Source organism: Rutilus rutilus (assembly GCF_951802725.1).
Source record: "Rutilus rutilus genome assembly, chromosome: 10".
Taxonomy (NCBI): domain Eukaryota; kingdom Metazoa; phylum Chordata; class Actinopteri; order Cypriniformes; family Leuciscidae; genus Rutilus; species Rutilus rutilus.
Genome location: NC_140215.1, coordinates 29,919,266 through 29,943,974, shown reverse-complemented (window position 1 = coordinate 29,943,974; position 24,709 = coordinate 29,919,266). Strand labels below are relative to the sequence as shown.

The following is a 24,709-nucleotide window of genomic DNA, read 5'->3' as shown; positions in this document are numbered from 1 at the left end:
ATACATTTTTATGCACATTTGCTTATGATAAAAGGTTAGGATTGTACTATTTATCCATGATGCTAGGGCTCAGGAATTAACAATACTCTTCTTTAGTCAGTGTTTTTTTTTTTTTAAATCTTCAGAGCAATCCTAGGGCATGTTAGTCTCTGCAACTAAAGCCACTGCAATTATCAGTACTATGGGCCTGGCATTAGGAAAAGCCAAAAAAAGAAGAAAAAGAAATCACTTCCAAAAAGCAGCATATGGCACACTGAAAAGCACCAGGTCATTGTTTCACTTGGCAATGCCAGTTTAATCTTGGCACTAGCATTAGTACATCAGCCTGGAGCTGCAGTGTTCTCAGAGTAATGAGAATTGAAGAAGTAAATCTGTTCAAAGAATAACCTCAACAACTCTTGCATTTTCTGTAGCCCAAAAAGCTCAAAAACACTGCAGTTCTCTGGCTGGTTTCAGTGAAGCTTAAAGAAATACTTCACCAAAATGTTTTAATTGTGTCATTATCAAATCATGCTCAAGCTCCAAAAAACAATACAAAAAAACAAACAAAAAAACAATATGGGTTTGGAAAAATTTGATGACAATAATGACATAATTGTAATTTTTGGGCTGAACTGTTCCAATAAGGTCTTCTATAAGTACAGTATAAATGATGCTAATGTTGTAATATGAAGTGTACAGGGCATACCAATACTACTAGGAAACACTATGCTTCTGGGTTCTGCTCTAACAGTGGCTTATGCTGCTGAGGTAAAAGATCTGAATTAAGACTAGGATTAAGTGCTAAAAATTGCAACATGCACACTGCCACAGGATTTCCTCCACAGGTCTACTTACTCCATCCTGTCGCCATGGCCACAACAACATAAACAACATTCAGGAGAGAGTGATACAGTCAGACATCAGAACACATGCAATGGACAAATAAATACCATTGGCTGAAAGATGAATTAGAAGGCCCAGACCGAATGTGCAGACATTTTTCACACTCTTTTTGGTGGAAAATTAAGTGTATTTCAACATGGCAATGTATGCTGCTAAAAGTATTAAACAGACTTAATAAAAAAATATGGAGTTCAGATTCAGTGTGGTCCAGAGAAGTAGTTCTCTGTATTATGTTAAACACTTGTGAGATTTAGTATGACAACAACTAGGGATGCACCGATACTGCACTCGTACTCATTAAAATGCTCCGATACCAACAACCGATACTCCGCAGTGTGTACAGTACAGTGCTTGTGACAAAGAAACACAGACAACAGAATAAACAGCACAATTGATATATCAGAGATGGATGTCTATGAAGTAAATGTATCTAATTAATAGAATATTAAACAAATTAAACATACACGCTATAGTCGGTGTGCGTGAGCTGATAAAAGAAAGCCGGAGTGGATTGAGCACGCAGCGACAAAGTCGATCAGCGAGTGTGTGTTCACGCAGCGAGCTTGTTTATCGAATTTCTTTTTTCACAGACATAGCTGGAAACTACGTTTTTGGTTCAGTCGGATATGGCAACAGCAAAGAAAGTAAAACGGGGAGCACATAACTAACGTTAACTGACGGCAAAGAGAGAGAGCGCGCACACTTCTCAACATGCTCTTGATTTCTGATCGCTCACTCAGCACACATGCATCATTTGGATTAAATCTAAATCGTTTGTGCAAGTAAAAACATGAACTGTTACGTGATTTGCATAGCCTATAACGAGTGGTTCCCTACATAATTACAGGAAGGCGTCACAGTAATCACATGACGTTTTCAAGAAGTTCTGTGCGCAAACATCCAAAGTACAGTACGTGTCCAGAAAGCTGCCTCTCAGACAGTGCTCGGATAGCCTATTAAACAGTTCTCTTTCAAGTCGTCTTGAGCTTACACAGACAAATTCACACAAAATTATGTCAAAATTAAACAGTCGGTTATATGTCTTAAATGAATCTAAACAATTGAGAAAGAAACTGAGAAATTACAATTACAATTGAGAAACAATTGAGAATTACAATTGAGAAATTACTGTGTGAAACAGTATGTTGGATACGTGACATCAGCCAAACAAACCTACTGTCGTGTTTGTCCTCAGTGTTAATCTAACAACAAAATCTTGACTTATCTTGACTGGTTGAGCCCTGCTGGAGCAGCTCTAAATATTCACTGTACTATTAAATTAAAGATAAAATACGATGAGCAATAATATGAACAGTGAAAGAAACAGAAGGTCCTACAATACATTTGAACAGGTATAATTAGGCATGAAAATAACTGAAGGAAATATCTATTTGTAAGCCAACTAATTTGATTAATATTCTTTTGATTTCTCTGATCAATATTTGTTAAAAATTTAAAATGCAATGAAAATACAGGTATCGGTACTTTGTATCGGTATCAGACACATTCTGGGAAAAGTGGTATAGGTGCATGCCTAGCAACAACAATAAAGTCATTATAGCCATATTATTAGCATAAAAAATAAATTAGGACAACAGCATGGGATGGTGGAGGTGCACAATAAGTGTGTCAGCCCAGAAATGCAGGACACTTTTATTTTAATCAACATCCAAAAATTGTGTTTGGTGTATGAGTGTGTTCAGCCTGGAAACCTCCTATCTTAAAAATTCATTTTCCCAGACCAAATCTCTCACCTCAAAGATTTCAAAACCGTAAATATCCAGTACTCCCATAACTTTCTTCGGTTTCTTGGACTGAGCCTGATCAAAAAAAGAAGACAGTGAGTTATTAATCATAATGCTAAGGCAAACCCGACTTGGCCATGCACCACATGGCAGGAGCAGGATCTCGTTGTACAAGCAATACTCTTGTGTCACTAGCTATAAACATATCATATCAAACAGTTCCATTAACTTTAACTAATTTGCTCAGCAAACTGTTGCTCACAATGACAGAAGTCCAATAGAAATAGGTCTAATAGGACATTCAAATTTCCTATGCTTATTTTGTTGCTTGGTTTAAAAGTAACTTCTGTATGAGTTGTATTTAATACTTCACTACAATTTTGACAATAGACGGGATTAGTTTTCACTGTTATGCCGATGATACTCAGCTCCATGTCTCTTCGCGCCCCGACGAAACTTGCCAATTCAAGAAATTAACGGAATGCATAGCTGATATAAAATTTTGGATGACTAGTAATTTCTAATGACTGAACCAAAAACCTCTGCACGTACTAACCTAGAATACTGTCTAAGGATTGATGGCTGCTCTGTCAAGTCTTCGTCGTCGGTTAGCAACCTGGGTGTGCTCTTTGATACCAATCTTTCATTTGAAAGTCACATTTCTAGAAACTGTAAAACTGCATTCTTCCATCTTAAAAATATATCTAAATTAAGACACATAATAAACAAACTACAGCTGGTCCAAAACACAGCAGCTAGAGTTCTTACCAGAACCAGGAAGTATGACCATATTAGCCCGGTTCTGTCAACACTGAATTGGCTCCCTATTAAACATTGTATAAATCTTAAAATATTGCTGATTACTTACAAAGCACTAAATGGTTTAGCTCCGCAGTACTTGAGCGAGCTCTTAACGCAAGTATTGTCTGACATCAGTTTGTAGCTGTCTAGTCCTTCACGTCTATTGCAATCTCAAATATCAAAATCGCCTGCTGGCAGTAGATCCTCCTCCTATTTAGCACCAAAACTCTGGAACAGTCTTCCTAACATTGTCCGGGAAGCAGACACACTCTGTCAGTTTAAATCTAGACTAAAAACACATCGCTTTAACCTGGCATACACATAGAAAAATATACATTCCTATTCCTATTCAAATCAGTTAAATGATTATTAGGCTGCATACTGTAGATTAGGTTAGCCGGAACCGGGAACACTTCCTATAACACCTGATGTATTCGTTACATCATAAGAAGAATGCTATGCTACGCTAATGTTAGTCTTTCTGCTTATTCCGAGGTTTACTGTAATCACCCGGATCCAGATCAGATGGAGGACCTGCACCTAAACACGACCACAATGCATCCCTGAAGAGTCAGCAGAGGTTGTGTCAACTAGACTCTCCCCTGTGAAGGCCTCATCGACACGACAGCCATCGGCACTGATCCTCAACAAACTCGTCTCCATACCTGTGTGACTCCGATCTTCAATCAGATGGAACTGGATAATATTTTGATTGTTCCAATCCAATCTGACCTGTAATGCTGCCTGAATCTAGCCTGGGTTTCCCCATACTGCCTTGCTCGCAGCGCGATTTTATTCACGCTGCTAGGCAGTCTGGACACCATGGACCAGATTTCCCCCTGAAAAAGGGAACCAATCACAGAACGGGGAGGGAGCAGCAAGACGATGACGACACCGAAGCAGTTTGTTTATGTCTATGAATCCAACATGACATCAGACTCGACGTTACCTTCTACCCTCATGTTTATCTTGCACAAACGGTAATATTCGCTAAACACCATCGTGCACAAATAAATCTTTGACCCATCGTCTTTTTCCTCGTTGAATTTCTGTCACTCTACATACGTCATCTGGTATAATTGAAGCGATTGGTTATGAGCTACGTACAGGCGCATTTGATAGACATTCATAGCGCCCAATAAACGGCTCTGGGCATTCGTAAACCAAGCCTCAAATACGAGAAAATGAACACGTGGTTGCCAGACCAAGTCTCAAATGAGACTTGGTCTGACGTTAGCCAGGCTAGCCTGAATCATAATCATACACTGTTTGCTCGTTGGCCAGAGGAGAACTGGCCGCCGACTGAGCCTGGTTTGTCCCAAGGTTATTTTCTCCATTCTGTCACTTGATGGAGTTTTGGTTCCTTGCCACTGTCGCTTTTTTCACCTTTTTTCACCTTTGTTGCCATTGGCTTGGCTTGTTTGCTTAGTTGGGGACATTTAAATTAATATTATTGATTGCATTGACACCATTGTATGAGAATTGAACTGAGCTGGACGATGACATCACGGTTTTCTCCAGAGCGGCTTTATATATAAATTAACTAAATAAATAACTTTTTTACAACAAAAATTAAACATTACTGAACTTACTTCAGCTGGACTGTGATGCTATTTTCTTCTGGAAACAAACTTTGTTGCATTATTTTCCTGTTATCTCGGTAAAGCTGCTTTGAAACAATATGTATTGTAAAAAGCGCTATATAAATAAATGTGAATTGACGACTTTTAACGTGACTGCACATTTACAAGGAACATCAAAGATTCCATGAAAATCCAGAACAACATACCTTAATGCTTTCATTGATTCGGTTCACCAGCCAGCTGAACAGTCGGCTGTAGAGGTTTTTGGCAAGAGCATCACGGGCATAATAGGCCTGAAATGGGAGAAGTCTCAAATTATAATCAATGTTCAGAAAGATATTGTTTAATCTTTAGCTCCAACTCGCTCAATGTCTTGTTGCTGCATCTTGTAATAACACTATTATCACAGTTGAAAAGACCAAAAAAGATTCCTGGTCTCATCTTGTGGCTCAGATCCAGATGTGCTGAGGTCTGTCATCTATCAAGTTAACTTTGACCAGAAATGCATTTTAAGTTCATGGATAAACTCTTAACAGCATGATGCTACGCCAAGGACAAATCACAAGATGCTAACTCAGATGTAATTATTGCAGTAATCAAGCTTTTGGGTTTACATGGATTCCAGCAGCCTTTACTGATGTTTGGCCGGTAATATCTTTTCGACCTCTAATTATGTTGTTGGCTCGACAACATAGTGGTATTGTACAAGGTTAGGTTAAGAGTTTTTGTTTTGTTACTGCTTTTTTTCTTCTTCAAATATTTAAATGTATAAAATGTTTGCCTCTCCAAGACAGCTAAATCTGCATCCAACTCTGTGCTGCTCTGTTATCTTTTCTAACATAGCTTACAATCAAATTCCACAGATTTATAATTTTTGACTGTATGTCCATGCAAAACTTTCAAACTTTGTCCACCAAACTTGACACAGACCCACAGGCTGTTCTAACATAGTATGGTTTAGTTATTTTATTTCATCTTACTTGTTTTTCCTGTGGTGGACAATCAATCATTCAAATCAAATGAATATAAATATGAATATAAATATACTTTATTTATTTGTTATTATTATTATTATTATTATTATGTGCTCAAGTATTTAAACTACGTAAGGCTTAATTTCATCATAAGGCCCCTCCCACACTTTCAGACAAGAGTTTCAAATTTTGTCTTGACTAACTTTCCTTTCCTCATTGTTTTTGTTGTATCTGGCTGAATGTCTTTGACCTCTGGGGAACTTTGTTTTCTGGAGTCTCCCTATCATCTACACTGAAAATGCAACAATGATTTCCTCTCTACATTGGCATTTTTGAAGTTGAAACTGAAACGCTTGTGATAGTGAGTTACTATGTGCCAGGTCAATAAGATGACCTTTCATTCATAAGTGATATCATTTAATGCTAGTTTAAAAAAAAAGTCATTCAAAATAACAGAATGATGATAAAAAAAATATTTCAAGAGACTGAGAATATACTGTATATAGATATAGAATCAACCATTTAAAAGAAGCTCAACCTACAGAGAAGGAGTGCGCTTGTGCTGACCTGAGCCACGTTGAGCGTGGTGGACACCTTCTCCATCTTAGCCTCCACCGTACGGAAGCTGAACGCTCTCTCTAGCACAGACTGTTCAATGCCTAGCAGCTCACACATCTCCTTGAGGTCTGGGACAGGAAATGCAAAAGAAACCCAGGCAGATCAGGTTAAAGAATTATTTATGGATAGACTAGACAGGTATTATGTAATTTAAACAAATTTGGCAATTGCCAAAGATGACCATAAATCCTCTACCTCTTAAAAAAAAAACAACTAAAAAAAACAAAAAAACAACTCAATTTACTGCAATAATGTCTTCAGTCTACAGTCATTCTTATCAAAGGCTTCTCCTAGAGTCTAGAGGTCAAAGTTTAGACTGACACATGACACAAGCCCCTTGCAAGCAGTTTAAGCTATAGAGTATTTTAAAAGCTTTTCTTTTTTGAGAAGAACATCAGGTACACCCGCCCCCCACCCTTCCCACACCAGCTCAATCTGCCTCATTTTAGCAACATTGCTATCCGGTCAAAAGGACAGATGAAAGCACATTACTGCTAATGGGTTTAAGCACAGCAGACGAACCAGACGCTGTAGTATGTAAATGGAGGTGCTGACATAAGACTGTGATGTTTAGTCTGGGACGGCCACTGCCCTGGCCATAGGAAACTACTAGAACAACCAGTGACAAAACCCTCATATGCAGTGCATGTATTTAAGTAGTTTCCCATGTAAATTATATTTAGCCTTAAATATTTAAGTCACACTTAAAAATGCATGAATGTCACTGCATTGTATGAAAAATGCTGCTAGGGTTTTTCTTAAAACTAATTTTAGTGACACTTTTATTTGCACTGTGTCCGGGAAAGTAAATATTTTAGGCCTGTAAAAGTTTTAGCATTATTTTGAATTACATTTTTTTCCTTAATTTGTTCACTTAACAGAGGTAAACTGAATGTTTAATAATTATAGAGGAATTTTAAAATGGTTTAAGATTAATTCCGGCATGTAACAGGACACATCTGTCACTGATTTAAATATAATATCTACCCATTAGTCAAGGAGGCATTCATCTGGCTTTACAAAAAACATTTTTATCATCAGCTTATGCATGCATGCTAAAAGCTGCAAGGGTTATTTGTTTAAGTACCCATGTGGTTGGTGTTGATTAACTATACTACCAACTGCAAGCTATTACTGTAAATATCTCTGGACAGATCAATAGATGGCAGTAGTGAACAACCTGTTGAGCAGATGAAGGCCTGTTATATATAATACTACAGTATATGCTGTTTCACAATTAATATTAATTAGATTTTCCATGCAAGCAAATGTTTAAATCATTATGTCTAATACTGATTGTGATGTTTCCATTTGCAAATCAGAGGTTTAAAAAAAAAGAAGAAATAATCTTTCAGTTGTACAATATCTAACCAGATCTCCTAAAAAGCTTTTGGTTAGGCAATGCTTTCTGACAGAGCCTAGAACTCACCGTTCTTGTCCTTCACTCGACTCTCATCAAACCCGTTGACGCGAGACTCTGGTTTAAACTCTATATTTCCTAGCTTGAGAACGGCAGCCACCAGCTCAAGTATTGACTGAACCTCATCCTCCATGAAGCCCACAATTTGCATGGCATTCTGGGAAAACAGAAGAGAAAATATTTTTAATCAATAGTGGTCTGCTGATGGACATTTAACATGGCAGTACATATGGTGGCTTCTGTTAAGTGATTGACTGGCCCATGACCACTAATGGACAGCCTGAGGGTGTTGAACAATCTAGAGGAAAAACTAATGACAGAAATTTCCATCACACCACAGGCCTGTCAAAGAGAAAAGATTGAGCATTGGAGGTGGTCTTAATAATAAATTGTGTTTACATTCGACACCTTAAAGGGAAAGAAATAAGAAATAATATTTTAAAGAAAATTTTAGAACCAATAATTTTTATCATTGTGGCATTATTTCCTTGACAATAAGCAAATTACTCCACATTTCTCACAAAGAATTTTTTTACGTAATGCATGTGGATGTTTCACTCATTCATGTTTCATTCATCATTGATTTGATGTTGGGATAAAATATGGCCTGAGACTTACCCTAGTATTGTTATTTACGTTAATACGTTATTGACATTTTACAGTATATTTAGTATTTCACCAAAAGAATCATCAGCAGCTTATGATTTCTCATGTTGATTGTGCTTCAATAAATTGTGTCAATATTTGTTCTTGTGAAGCCATAAATTACATTTGAAATGTCATGGAATCGCTGATAATGAACGTGCAAGCAGTTCATTGGCAAAGTCAATGATCTAAAGGCCAGAGTTAACAGTGAGTGAGCTGTAAAGGCCTCAAACCTGACACAGCTCAAAGGGAATGACAATCAAAGTGGAGAAACTCTTCAATAATATTTTGTATATTATTTACAGCATAGCATAAATAGCAACCATCCTCCCTTGTGGAAGTGTTTACTGTCTCCTACACACAAAGCCTTATTTATGCTTAACCTTATAAACTGCAACTGTTTACACTGCAAAAAAGCATGTTTCTAATTAATTGGATTTGACTCCCCAGGCAAGGGGTTAAAAGACAAAGCCAGAGGCCCAGCACATGCTGAGTTAGGGTGTTCTGATGTCAGCATGGAGCTCGGCTTAGACATATTGTTCATCAGAACTGCACTGCATTGTCTGATACAGTGCTGGATTCTGAACACTTTAATGTGGGCTGCATTGTTTGCTGGGACACAAACACTACAGTGATTCAAATGTAATGTTATGAAACGACAAGAATACTTTCTGTACAAAAAAAAAAAAAAAAAAAAAAAAATTAAGACTTTATTCAACAATTTCTTCTCTTCTGCGTTCTGACATGGAACCCGAAAGCGATGTACTGTGTTTACAACGCGAATAGCGTGGGAGATCTGACAAAGAAGAGAAGAAATTGTTGAATAAAGTCGTTTTATTTATTTTTTTGCGCACTAAATGTATTCTCGTCGCTAAATCAACACACTACATAACTTATAGCTGTTAGCAAAAAATGCATGTTATTTGTTATACATTTGTCTGGGAAATACATTATTAAATGTTAATAAAACCATTGTCAGTAACCAGTAACCAAGTATGTGTTTAAAATAATAATAATACTGTAATCATTTCTGTCCCAGGGCCAGTGAAAAAGGGAAGTAAAAATCTGAACTACTGTCTCAACCAGGCCAGCAGAAAATAATCTTATTGTCAAGCCCTTGCATGACCCTTTTCACAAAAAAATAAATATGCATGAGAGAAGGATAGGAAAACAGAAGCAATGATTTCTATTTGCACAAGTCAGCTAAGAGCAGGTGGAATTCCCCCTTAAATGAACCTCCCAGTCTTTAAGTAGAGGCTTGAATGAAGCTCAAATTACATAATGCCACAAGGCAAAGTGTCTTGCTCGGATCAAACTCCACCTCAGTGGGGTAAAGGATGATATTATCCAGTTAAGCTGAGGAGATAAGGTGCTTTGCTAACCTCTCATCATACAGGGTGCCATGGATCAGAGCTAATACCTAAACAGTCTGAACCAATGTCTCACATGCTATAATGTGTTTAGGAACCAGCTACTGTATGTACGGTAGGCTTGAAAGCAAACTTACTCTGACTGTTCTGAAACTGGCAGCATCGTCCAATCCATTGACTGTTGCCGAATCCAAGCTAAGGTAGTTGTATTTGCTAAAGTCTCGGTCCAGCTTCAGTTTTTCTGAAAGAAAAGTGAAATTATAGTGCCCTTTAAGGCAATTCAGTTCACTTGACAACAATCTTTGATAACTGAGCACTGTCATTTCTCCCAGTTGTTTTTCTATGAGTGGTAAATCTTTCTCTTTTACTGTCTTTGGTTTTGTCAAAGATTTCTGTCTATGTATTAGTCATTTCATAAGACCCAGTTGCCATCAGATTATGTTACATCTATGTGGTTTTCCATCCTGCTCACCCCTTTGATGCCTGAAATCAAAGTCTGTTATTGTGTTCTCTTTTATTAAAAATGTCAGACAATGGCCATGGTCCAACGTGGTGCGAAACCCCCCCACAAATGAACCATACATTCTCAGGTACGCTTTAGTGCAGTCTTTTCCTCACCATGTTCTGAAAGCCACTGAATGGATAGTGCATCCAGAATACACATATAATCAAAATAAAATGTAAGTAGTCTCTTACTGAGCAAGTCATCTGATGCTCCAGAAAGCAGCTGGTAGAAGATGTGGAAATTCCTCTCGCCCCTGGTCTGCTTTACCACACGGGATTTCTCCAAGAGATCTGTGATGGGGAAATATCAAAACATAAAACAGTTCATGTGCACCCATGACAAAAGATGACAAAAGCTGGGGGTGATGTCCATGTATAAAGTGAACACTTGTCCTCAATAATAATAATAATAATTCATTACATTTATATAGCGCTTTTCTCTGCACTCAAGTGTTGTCCCAAAGTAAAATAAATACATAAAATAATTTCTCCATAGAAAGTTTTAGCGGGAATGTTTAAACCTAAAAGACAGGCCTAACATGAGATACAATGCACTCAAGCAATGATATCCTCAGTGAAGTCAATGTGTTTTCAACTTCATAAATTAATTTCACAATATACAATTTTCTACTTTATTACTTTATTAAATTATATATTAGTTTTATACTGTATCCAACAATCAGAGAATCAACTGTTATGGAATTAAAAAAATCTGTGACTGCCCACTCCAATAAAATATTGTAAATAACAAGTCTCCCTACACTTCTGAACATCTTTCATATTTAAATTTGGATATATCTTAATCTTTTGCAATGAGATTCAAATTCTTATGTCATTCACTTTTATTTTGTTGTGAAATACAGTTTTGCTTTTGTCTTAAACTTTTTGCTTCCTGAAAGTAGGTGATTTGTCATACAAACATATTTAATACATGATAAAACAGCTATTGGCTACAGACAATTCTCCCGTCATTTTAGAGGAAAACAAACGTGTTTTCCTGTTTACATTAGAATGAATATTTAGGTATCCATGATGAAGCTTCCATTGTTCATTGTATTTAGATTGAGACAGGAAGTCTCACAGGAGATATTCATTTGTAGGAGGAGGGACATGTCACACCACCCACGCTCCATCCAGATGTGTGTCCAGTAGAAAACAGCAGCATCAGCCCAAAGCCTTGATTATCTTATCATCAACCACATTTATTAGGTTGATATGAGAGAAGACAAGACGTGGAGCATTGTTCATCTGCAACTACAAAACCTAGGCTGAAGTAGACTGTTAGTAAGTCAGTAACTTTTGTTTCAAATATCAGAAATATCATTAGGTTGTCATTTAGGTCTAGTGACACCCCTGTATGTGACGGAGTGAAGTACAGAAATCACAATAGCAACAATAAGAGAATTGATTGATTCTCTCACATGGATGGTGACACACTAACTGATCGACTAGTCACTCAAACTGCTGTACTATATAATGTAGGTTACAAACTCTCCTCAAATCAATTAGCTAATTGTGTCAATGGACCGTGTCAACAGTTACAGGAAGTTGTGGTGGGATAACAAACTTAGGTTCATTAATTATGTCTCAATGCCAAGTGGTAGCACTTTTGTTTCCATTTAAAGACTTTAAGGGCACTTCATAGTAGCAAAATCACATTTTTGACCAGATAAATGTAGCTATGGTTTAGCAATTAACTTATGCCAGCAATTATGTATTAGGTTAGTTGACAAATAAAAGAAAGTGTAATGATTTAATGTTGAAATCTATATCAACGTATTAGACAAAGTACATATTTTAGGTCCTGCAACTGTTCACCATTCCTTATTTCATCAACCCATTAATTGGAGACTATAAATGAACCAAGTGCATGAGAAAACCTTGAGCTACCACTGGCTTCAACAGTCAAGGGTATGTGTGCCAAACCAACTAGACTGCTGGTCTGGATTTGAATTTGCAGAGAGACAGGCTCAAGGGGATATTACAGTAACCATTTGCTTGCTATGCTGCTACAAAACAGTCAAAACAAAACAAAAACAAGGACACACTCTGGATGGTTTGTGTGTATGAAATGCACACCGCTAAAAGCTAGAGTAAAGACAAGGCCACTTGTATAAAATACTAAAAGAAATAGGTGCCCAAAATGAAACATCTGTCATAATTTATTCTCCCTCAGACTGACTTCCAGAAAACAGAGAAATTCTCAAGAATGTTCATGCAGTTCTTTTCCATAAAGCGACAGCTCATGGTAACCACGGCAACCATAAAAGTAGTTGTGTACTACATTCCATATGTACTGCTGTTCAAATGTTTGGAGTCAGTAAGATTTTTTCTCTTATGCTCACCAAGTCTGCATTAACTTGATTAAAAATACATGAACAAAACAATCGGTTCTAGTACGGCACGACATGGCACGATTACAAACCATTCTAGTCTCAGGATTTTCAGCATGGTTGGCTACAGTTTCTAGTGTGCTATTTGAGCAAAGTAAACACAATTTAATGATAAAAATAAAAATAAATATCTGATCATCCTCCATAACGCCGTCTCTATTTACATCTCATGCAATCTGTAAACTCTTGCAATACCAAGGCAATGCATTTGTATTACATTTCAAAGAGCTCCGTTATCAGTCCCACAGTGGAAAATCAAACCATATCCGTGCCGGCTGGGCCAGATCGGCATGGAATGCAACAAGGATGCAACAAGGATGGTGGAAAAGCGGTTATAGTCACAAACTGTCGCTGCGCACCAGCTTTCTTCCTTTTGTATTTAAAACAAAAACAAAACAGCATAAAGGCACGGAAAAACATAAGGGTGACTAAATAATGACAGATCTGGGGTGAACTATTTCTTGGGAACTATTACAGGGACACTCCATGGTCTCTGCCTTATAATTATACTCACAATTACTGATGACTCCACCAATGGGGTCTCCTTTAAAGTCAAACTCGATATCCATGTACTTTCCCTGTAGAAAGAGAAGAAATTGTTAGCACGTCCCATAAAAAGTGCATGGTGGGTCAGTTGATGACATGGTTCTTTATTGTTGTTTAACAGGGCCTTCTTGTGCAGTCAAAATAAGATATGATTAAGTTGTTAAGGTCTAAGAAGTGTGTCCCTCCCCTATGGTGACACTTCAAGGCCTTTAGTACTAATGGAAGGCTTGCTGTGGAGAACCACGTGGCTCTTCAGTGGTTTCTGATGGTAGGAAAAGACGCATGACAACGAGGGCAGTGATCACTGCAAATAGGGCTGAAATTTGAGCCTTCCGTGAGGCAGATGAGAAAAAAAGACTTTCCCTCTAAGCGCAGTCAATTCTCCAAGCACAGGCCTGTTCATAACACATGCTGCCAATCAGACATAGATTTGCAATGGAGTAATGGACTACTGTGAGAGAAAAGGCTTTTTTTTTTTTTTCGCTGCTGTAATGGTAAAATAAACTTTTTTTGTCTTTCTGTCCCTGTACACTGTTTGGGAAAGGAACAGTAAGCCCAGTGTCTCTGGAGCCAATAAAAATGTTCCCTCTTTATTTATATCCAACAGCACTTCTAAAGGAAACTGCGTTAGAGGCTGATGGATAAACTCGAAAATCCTCTTCCAACACAGGAAGTAATAGCTGAAAATTGCTTTGATATTGCTATAACACAGAGAGCTGTTGAAAAATTATATGATAAAATGGTGCTTGAAAATTGAGCTTTGACATTTTAAATGTAAAGGTGTTAATATGGCATCTATAGGGCAGCATCCTAACCAGTCCACAACTGTTTGTGCCACATAAATGGACTTCCAAAAGAGCTCGGTGATAGTATGTTGCTAAGCTAAGTATATATAACCTCTTTTAAAAAAAGTGAACCTGATTGTATTGTATGTGCACATGTAGTTTACTTCAAAACTGAAATATTTACAATTGTACTTGCAATTAATATAATAATGAAATAAAATGCCACTTATGTGTACTTGGTATACTGTTTGTTAACACTAAGTACGCTTTTAGAAAGTGCATTGTAATAAATGTCAAATCATTGTTTTAATAATCTTTTGTTGTTCTATAAAGTACACATATTTTGATGTGCTATGATTATTTTTATTTAGATAACACAATGTACTAAATTGCAACATCATTACAAATTTGTAATTACGATTATATGTAAATACATAACATACACATTTTAATAGAAATTGCATTAACCCTTAAACAGGCAATGCACACCACAGAATACATACTCGAATCTCTTTTAATAGGCATGAGAAAGACTTTTTAATCCAATTCTGTTTTCATTATCATAGTGGAGTTTATAGTGGATAATAGTGGATCATATCCTTCAAAGTTTAGCTCCAACCCTGATCAAGAACACCTGAAGAAATCTAAAGTCTTCAGGATTTCATAGAAAATTATATGTTGTATCATACATTACATTATATGATTGGTTACGGATGGAGCTAAACCCTGCAGGTCAGTGGACCTCAGGGCTAGAGCTGCCCACTCCGAGGTTGAAGACAGGACAGTTCAGTAGTATAAAAATACAAGAATTGTGTATGCTTCAATTCTAGGAAACTTAGACATGTAGTATATTTTGAATATTACATCTTTTTTTTTTGCATCAAATAAATCATAGAAATATTGATGACTTTGGCTTTTTTATACCCTAATAGGGCAATGTATCCTGGGAAATCCAAACTATTATCAAATATTTTAAAAATTCCTTTGGATATGTTTTACTTAAATCCAGATGATATAAAAGGTGACATGAAATGATTTTTTTGCTGATCATTTTCCACTCTTGCCTGTTTAAGGGTTAGTATATTGTAAAGTATATTTAAGTTTACCATTAATGCTTGTACACAATATTTTAAAGACAACAGAAAACTATAATGAAATTACATAAAGATGTACTTAAGTTCTACTTAAGCGGATCCAAAAAATATTCAGCTAAATGCATTTAATATAAATTTAAACTAAAATAAATTTGAACTAAAATGCAATTAACATGCAATTAAGTGTCTGAAAACATTACATTCCGTTCGCACTTAAGTACTGTATATTATTTTAAAGTATATTATTTCGCTAACACTTTACAATAAAGGCAATGTATTAACAACGTTTGTTCGGATTAGTTCACAGTGCAAAGCCACAGAAATAAATGGTTATGTAACACTGATGGTTTCATGTGGGTGATGCAAGAGCCAGTAAGAGTGCTCAAACTAATTTTTGTGCATTTGTTGTGACCCATGAATTACTAAAATTTAGATCAACAGCAACAACAACATTGACTCAACACTGTTCTGTTTACCCTGTTATGTAAATTAAACAGCACCTCTGAAAGCCAATGCTGGACAATTCTGTGTGGTCTGACCTCTGTAAGTACACACTCTATAGCTCAGTGTATGTTTATTTAGTGTGGTCAGGCCGTGATAGACAGCTGAAAAAAAAGGCCACACTGTCAAAGAGCCGCAGCATCAAACATATTTGCATAAATTGAGATATTTAACTGTGCTAATCTTTGCGAGTTGTGTTGAATGGTATTGTGGGAGTCAGGAAAAAATCATAGAAAAATAAACAGAAAAGAGTCAAAGGCATCTGTAGGTGGTTGCCAGAGAGGTTCCACAGGGTTCTGTTTGAATCCAACTGTATGAACAAGCACGAACAGCAATCACTCTACTGTTGCTGTGTCAGAATAGATGTGTCAGTCAGTAAGAAGAGGAACACAAAGCAAAAGGAGACCGTAAGCAAAACCAAACTCCCAAGAAAAGATTGATAAGAGAGAACACTTTAGGGGTGGGCTGACAAAGCAATAGAATCATTTGCCTGTGTTTACATCACTGATCAAAAGTCCATGTTGATCTAATCTAAAGCAAACATGCGCTAAAGGGAGGAGCAGCATCAAAACAGTCGTAAAATATTCTTCCTGGTAGAAGAAATAGATACTTACAAATCGCGACGAGTTGTCATTCCTCACGGTTTTGGCATTACCAAAAGCTGCAGTGGAAAAACATGCTGCGAGTTAGTTATGCCATATTCATTCAGCACTATATTTCTACATTGAGTGATGTCATCTGGTGGAAAAAATATCCTGAATCCTCTAAGCTATCTTTCATCATATTCATGAAACACAAAATAATTAGAAGGCCAAAAACAGGAACAATTTCACATGTCCTATCAATAATTTTGTCCATTATAAAACAGTGTAACGAGTATATGCAAATTTTAGTTGACTGTGATGGACACTGAATGGAATTTACATTTGGCAGACACTTTAATCTGAAGTGACTTTCATTGCGTTTACTGTTTACATTTTATTAGTTCATGCATTCCCTGGGATTTGAACCCATGACCTTGGCATGCCTGTTTAAGCTTCAAGATGGCACCACAACAAATTAAAGTATTATTGTGCATTCAGATTAAACAAACAATGGCTACATTTAGAAAAGCATACTAATATATTAGTGCAGTACATAGTACGCATACTGCGTTCATTATACCTTTGCAGTATACAAAACAGCACATTGCACAGAATACTGTATCCCACAATGCAAATCCATTTCAGTGAAAAATAAACGTCGAAATAATTCTCAAATTATATTAAAGTTGATAACTTTGAAAATGGCACAGTGGGACTTGGTAAAAATTGCTGGTCCCTGGTCTAGTTGATGAAATATAGGTAAGTATAACTAGAAAAAGTGGCTGTATAAACTGTATAGAGTCTTTTTAGATTTTGTTTATTTTCTGTGACTTTTTCAGGCCTGGTAAACTTTAAAATTCCCTGAAATGTTTTGTTTTCCTAAGTTATCCATGACCATGGGACTTCTGCATACAAGACCTACCTCATTTTTTTCAAATCTATTTTGTTTTCCAATGACACACTTTTTTGTTTCGCTGCTTTGTGCTTTGCAAATATGGTTTTACTGAAACTAACATTAATCACTCTTAAAAATAAAGGTTCCAAATAGGGGTTTTCACAGAGATGCCATAGCATAGAAGAACCATTTTTGGTTCCCAAAAGAACTTTTGAGTAAACCGTTTCTTTTATTTCATTTTTTTCTTTTATTTAAGAACATTTTAGAAATCTAAATAACATTTTACCACTGTAAAGAACCTTTTGTACAATGGAAGGGTTCCATGGATGTTAAAGGTTCTTCATAGAACCATAGATGCTAATAAAGTTCCTTTATTTTTAAGTGTGACATGTCCCTCATTAAATATAAAGAATTTTTGCATTTTCCTTCTGAACGCCATCTACTCATAGTATAACCTACATTCACAGAAAGTCTATGGTAGAGAAACATGCAGCAGGAAATGTGCAGGACCCCCAGTGTGGGGCTCATTACTTCCAGCAACTAAACTCTCCCAGATGTGGGACTTCACTCTGCTCAGAGTTCCTGCTGCCAAGAAGCACTGGGCATTCCTGCTCCATCTCCATCTCATTGCTTATGGGCATTTCCTGTTCATGGCCCCACATAAAAAAACAACTGTCTGATTGCCAACAGGGACCAGGGAGCTTTTGGCCCATTAGTAGGGGTAGGATTATGGGAAAATCCAAATGATATACGTCTCAAATCATCTTGCTTTCAAACTTGCCTTCAAGAATCTGAAAGATCTGCCACTCAGCTTGCCTTTAACTGACCTCCAGAACATCCGATGTATGTTTAAAAGGACAAGGGACATGAACATCCTAAAGGTGTGACAATTGGTACAAAATCAAAAGAAACGGAAAACTCACCCTCAAGCACAGGATTGGACTGAAGCAGCTGCTCCTTCACTTTGTTCACCTCCTGGCCCTTCCCACACACTGCCGCCACATATGACATCACAAACTTACTGGCCTCTGAAAAACAGACCACAGAAGAATGAGGTCAGGGGTCATCTTCGAGACAAGACCTCACCTCCAAAAATCCCCTTTACATCAACTCTGCTCATCCTACAGGGAGAAAACGCCTTTCCCATTCAAACTCCCCCATTCCTTTAAAGCCAACCATGAGATCAACTGTTTAAAGAGTGTTCAACATTCCATTGAGCTGGTGCTATTAATTATAAAGAGATGACAGGAAAGGAAATTTGACTTCCTTTAGTTCATTTCGTAAAAGAACATATATATATTTTTAAATGTGCAAATTATTTTAAACTATGTTTAAAACTGTTTTAGTTTTTACATGAAATGATTTAAATCTACTTGGCACAAATGGCTGTTTAAGATTTATCTTGTTCAACACTTAATGACTTTCCCATGTCTGGACCTATGAGAGCAGTGACATACACGCAGAAGTGCTGATATGAAATGTTTTCTGAAGGGAAGGACGCCCACTTATGTTTTAGAGATTTACAGCTATTTTTGGACTCTGCTCAATTCACAGGACTTAAACTATGAAACATTTTGATCAAATCTAATACATAGAGATAGAGTGATAATCAAGCAGATTGAAAATAACGCCATAACTCCTATTTCATATAGCTTAAGCATGGATCCTGAATATGGAATAGGAGAGTCCAATTTAATTTATTTCTGAGCTGTGGTAGATTTTCATTAGTATAGAAGAGCATTTTGAAATTAACAGTCACCTTGACTAACAGTCAATGTTTTTCATCAGCCCTTGCTCTGTAGTATGTAGTGCGTGGATTACCACAATCCCCATTTATCTCATTGCCTTAACTGTTGGACATCCTGGATTTTAATGGTTGGCACAGTAAGATGGTCATTTTAAAACAAGAGTCCAGTTATGCACTGCTAAACAGCTGTGGTTTTGTAAAATAACAAGACAACTTCTTTCAAATGAACATGACAGAGTTAAGCTGACATTAAAAGAACTCAAGCAAAAGTTCAGTCAAAAGAGCACTATACTACACCTGCTTGTCAGATGAACACTTGCAATACAAAAACTACAATTAAAGTGTGTATTTTATTTTCCCATTATTTATTTATTTATTTATTTTTATCAATATAATATGCATGTTGAGCAAGTCATTAACTGCTCGATCATCTTTATTTTCTGTAAGGCAAATATTTATTTTTTTAAAGATTGATAGGCAGGCACAACTTTATTACACAGAACTTCTAAACAATTTGCCTTTCTAAACACAAAGAAAAATTATGTGATATCTCAAAAGGGAGAATATGAGATCGTATCCATATGTAAACACTGAATGGGAGCCAAATGAAAGCGTCAAATACATTTATGATTGGATCATAAATTATAAGGAACACAGCACCTGTTACCCATTTTTTTAGATCTTGATCTGTTTCCCAACACCAGATGAACAGTTTGACACAAGGAGAGTTAGTCCTCTAAACTAATTTAATCCAAGATATTACTTTAGATTGCAGATTAGTCCAACTTGCATAACAATTTTACTGTTGATCTATCCAGAATCTATGACATACAGTTTACTCTCTACTTATCCCACAAAGCAAATGCAATAGAAATACTGTAAAATGTAATAGGAGCAAGTTAGCAACAGTACATTATGGGTGAATCATCCTTTGACGGCATTGTTAAAGATGAATTGGAGAGAATTTAGGAATGAGTGGATTAAAAGAATGAGCATGAGGGAACAGGAAATGACATCATAGTTACAAAATCCTATATTAAGAAAGAAAAATCACAATACTGATAAAGTTAGCAGCATCACTACTGTTATTAAGTTGTCTTGAGAGAGTCAACTTACTGAAATGCTATTTAAACTTACAGATACTATTCTTCTTCTGAGACTAAATTTTTAACTCCAACTCCTCCTAGACTTTTCAAGCTAGAACTACCAAACTCAGACTAGACCTTCAGACTGTTCTGACTTAGTTTGCTATATCTTTTCAAACCCATCCATCCATCCATCCATCCATCCATCCGATAGACTGTACTGCCTTTAAACCCATCAAACGTTATGCTTTCAAACCACTTCAGATTATTTCAAACTGAAAACCTTTCAAAGCTTTTAAAACTTCTTCAAGCTTTCTGGTCAGGAAACCTAAAATGTTGTCTCAACAAACTTTTTTTAATCTAGTTTGTTACTGATTAGCTTGATTCAAGTGTAAGTATTTTCAGTGGTCTTACCCGTCTTTCCTGCCCCGCTCTCTCCAGTGATGAGAATACACTGGTCTTTATCTTGATCCCGCAGGGACCGGTAGGCCTCATCTGCCAGAGCATAACTGAAAAGAGAGAGAATATTAAGGCTTTAAGAGTTAATTGAACAGCAAAGCAAAGCTTGCATTTGCAATTAGGCACCTGTCTTCAGTGCTCTGCTGAATCTGTATCATATCAGCAATTTACTTCAACCATCTAGACCTATTATTAACATACCAATCCTAAATCGAGAACACTTTGTGATATGCTCCAATAAGAGGACATGCAGTGCATGGTCTAGAGGTGGAAATTGCCAGTGATTGCCACACGCCAGGGATTCATGTTTAAAACCTGGACAACACTAGGTCACATTTATTTTCAAATGGATTAGGGTAGTGAATTTTAGGACCCAGATTTTACATGGGACAACAAGTGGCGACACAAGACAGTACCAAAATTGCTATTCAAACATAAGTACACAAATAAAATCCTTGCAATTAAACTTTGAAATGTATTCATCTTGATAGTACTGCATACACATTATAAATTAAATCGTTACAAAAATAGTCATCTCTGCATCCAATAATTCACTGCACAACACACATTGTTCTCAAGCCATATTAAAAACTGTATATGATTAAAGAGATAGTTCACTTAAAAATGGAAATTCTGTCATCATTTACTCACCCTCAAGTTGTTTCAAACCAGTATGAATTTATTTCTTCTGCTGAACACAAAATATATTTTGAAGAATGTTGGTAACTAAACAGTTGATGGACCCCATTGACTTCCATAGTAATTTTTTTTCTCCTACTATGGAAGTCAATGGGGTGCATCAACTGTCTGGTTACCTACATTCTTCAAAATATCATATTTTAGGTTTAGCAGAAGAAAGAAATTCATACAGGTTTGAAACAAAATGAGGATGAGTAAATGATGACAGAATTTTAATTTTGGGGTGAACCGTTCCCATTATTTTTATTCTGCCGTGCACAACAACACCACAACAGACCTGTGATCCAGGTTTGGTCACAACCCTCCAGCAGTCTCTTGAATAATTTTTCTTTGCATCAAATTTTCTTTTTAATGATGGATGCATCAACAGTTGACAGCACTTGAGAGAATTCCTCAGACCAATTACATTGATTTCCTGATAGAAAACAAACAGGATATATCTTCTTAATTAATATATGCAATTAGATTAATTCTACATAAATTCATTTCCAGGATGATAAACAATAGAAAAGTGGGTCATATTATCCTATAACCCAGCAAGCTCTGTAACAGTGATGTAATTTTAAGTGATTTGTTTGAAGAGGAAAAGACAACAGCAGCAGTCTTGTCAGTTCACATTTGTATGAGTGGGTTTTTGGCTGCTGTAGACACTAGGCGTAAACACGTCCATTACTGACTGACACTCTCCAGTCTGAGTGACCAGCTCTAAATAAATTGGCCTAAAACAGTGCTAATTTCAACCCATTTTATTCTACCTCCCAGTTTCCTCCCAGTCTGTACTTCTCAACAATCATTACTCAGGAATTTTCCAAAACCACCACTAATAATAGGTCTGATTGTGAGGGAAATGCTGCATGTATTTCCCCTCCTCTAAGTCTGGATTCATCAGGTTCACGAGGAGCTATAGTGGTATACATATAGTCATAGTGTACAAAAACTCCAGAGCATTGATAAGGAGTTCCAAGGTTAAATGGAATTGATTTAATACTTAATTTATATGCATACTTCATTTATATGCATGTTCTTAATGACCATGACAAAATTGCCTTATCTGATGTGGCATGCCATACATTAAAACATTTGAGAATTTCACTGGATTGCCCTAAAATGTCAGTACTTATTCATCTCACAAAAAAGGGTAAATAATGCAAGTAAATAAAATGTTAAGATACCATGCAAACAACAACCATATTGCAATACTTTGGCTTCAAAATCTTTCAAGTTGCCTACATAGACAGCATTTTTAGGCATCGTAGGCTGTTCCAAAAGTGTCCAGGATGATATGCTGCCTTCTATGATGCTTTACTATAGTCAAATCCAAAAGGCACTGTCATGTTAGCAAATTTTGTGGGCAAAGAAGGTAAATTTCCTTTATCAATAGTGTAACGATGCATGAAGCACCACTTACTCAGAGGTCACTTCCAAACAAAGCAGCTTTCATCGCTGAAATCTCATGTATTCATCGCTGCGAATTCATGTATTCAAAGCTTAACTACATGCGAACTACAATTGGGGAAACATCTCTTCTCCTGTAAAATTGTGTGGATCCACCTATTAACTGAATTCAGTATTGATTAACTGATTTTTACCTGCATAATTTTGTCGTACAAAGGCAAAAGTGACCGCACCATAAGGCAGCATGGCATGTCAACTTTGTTGCAGTCTTCAACAAACTCAATGAAAAATAAAAAATAAAATAAAAAATTCTAATATGGTGGGAAAAGCAGGAGATTATAAGCAGGCTCCATTATAAACAATTCATTACCAAAAAGTATAGATAAAAATAGTTCTATCGATTATTTTACCCAAGTATTTTTATTCTTGGAGAACTGCAATGTTAGATTAGCAGCATGCTAAAGCTAAACTCTACTGAAATCAATTGAGAGTCTCCTGTAGGTTTCGCATCAATAATGATATTTGTACGGCACACAAAGTTACTGCATATGTAGAGTGTTCCAAATCAGTAATGTATAAATTAGAAGTGTTTTTTTTTACTTGACTGCAATAACCAACTACTTCATACAAACTCCTATTGGTAGTCACTAGAGGTGCAAATCTTCACTTGCTTCACGATTATATTCGAGTATAAAATGATTCTAAATGCATCACAATGAATCTTTTCCTCAAATTCATTTATTGATAATATTTACTAAATGAATAAATCACAACATAGTTATTTTATCTTTATTGTTAAAACTAAGAACAAAGATGCAAATAACAAACAGTAGACCAAATATAATATAAGTAACAAAATGAATTAACAGTGCTTTACTTTTTTATTTTACATCTATTCCAACAGGCGCATTAAGATAAGAAATACAGAAATTGTTGAATAAAACACTCCTCCTTGAAACCGCTACCTGATAGCCTAATCCTAACCCCACCCCCTAACTCTAATTCCTAATTCTAATCCAGCATTACAGCTTTTCCATCAAATGGCAGCGTTGTGTCATGAATGACAGAAAATTCCATCAATGGTGGGGAAAGAGCTAATGCACAGATCTAATGTAATGTTATACATCAGATACACCCAAAATCTTGAATGGACTAAACAGACTGACAAGTCCAAAAAATTGCACCGAGAACTAAACCCAAAAATATGGAGTCCATCTGATGCTGGTTTGGGCTCTGGGCGGAGGTCTGGGAGTAGAAAAGTGAAGAGTAGGAGAGCCAGAAATGGCACATTACATCAATCCAGAAACGTGCACAGCCTAGAGAGCAGATGTTTGAGCATTGTGAGGTGGCCAAAACGCTCGACATGGCCCAAACAAAAGAAAGCATAATACAATTACCCAAACCCTGACAGAGGAACATGGGAGGGGTCAGGGTCCCATTGAAGGAAATTTGCCAAAGTGGCAGATCTGGACCAACGGGATGCTTTAGGCACTGCAAAACCTCTTTAAGTGGAGGCGGGTCAACGTGAATATGAATGCCTTAAATCTGAATATGAATGGGCCCTTTAGGCTTCCTCAGTCAGTCTACTAAGAGCAACAAAAAAGATAAGCACTCTTCCAATGACAAAAGGGAGGAGACGCGTGTGTGGTACTTGTCCTGATCCAACTGTGAGCTAAAATTGAGTTTTGGTTTGCATTCAAATGCCAAGGAATCATTCGATGTTCTTCGAAATGTCTTCACGCCCTGCCTGGAGCCACACCATGTGCGGAGAGAGAGGAAATTGAGAGCAAAGTGAGAAAATCTGCAGTTAAATTTCTCTGTGTGATTATCACAAGGTTAGAATAGAGGGGTCAGTTTGCTAAGTCTACCCTACAAGAGAGAGATATTTCTAGAGTATAGAATGTAGAGAAGTAGTGTCTTGCATCACTCTGACTGATATAAGACTTGGTGAGATGAAATCTGTGGGCTTGGAGTATCCACA

At 36.6% G+C, this 24,709-nt stretch overlaps 1 protein-coding gene across 3 annotated transcripts in view; it reads right to left on the bottom strand.

The window, feature by feature from the left end:
• myo1b (myosin IB) overlaps positions 1-24,709 on the bottom strand; it is an 86,757-nt gene that overhangs the window by 21,069 nt on the left and 40,979 nt on the right. For all 3 annotated transcript variants that reach the window (XM_084420827.1, XM_084420828.1, XM_084420829.1), the window contains exons 4-13: positions 20,590-20,684; positions 18,267-18,371; positions 16,479-16,525; positions 13,453-13,516; positions 10,738-10,836; positions 10,179-10,282; positions 8,036-8,183; positions 6,556-6,674; positions 5,221-5,307; positions 2,640-2,705 (exon numbers count right to left, since the gene is read on the bottom strand). In XM_084420827.1, the coding sequence (XP_084276953.1) occupies positions 2,640-2,705; positions 5,221-5,307; positions 6,556-6,674; positions 8,036-8,183; positions 10,179-10,282; positions 10,738-10,836; positions 13,453-13,516; positions 16,479-16,525; positions 18,267-18,371; positions 20,590-20,684 (934 nt within the window). The remainder of the gene's footprint in view (positions 1-2,639; positions 2,706-5,220; positions 5,308-6,555; positions 6,675-8,035; positions 8,184-10,178; positions 10,283-10,737; positions 10,837-13,452; positions 13,517-16,478; positions 16,526-18,266; positions 18,372-20,589; positions 20,685-24,709) is intronic.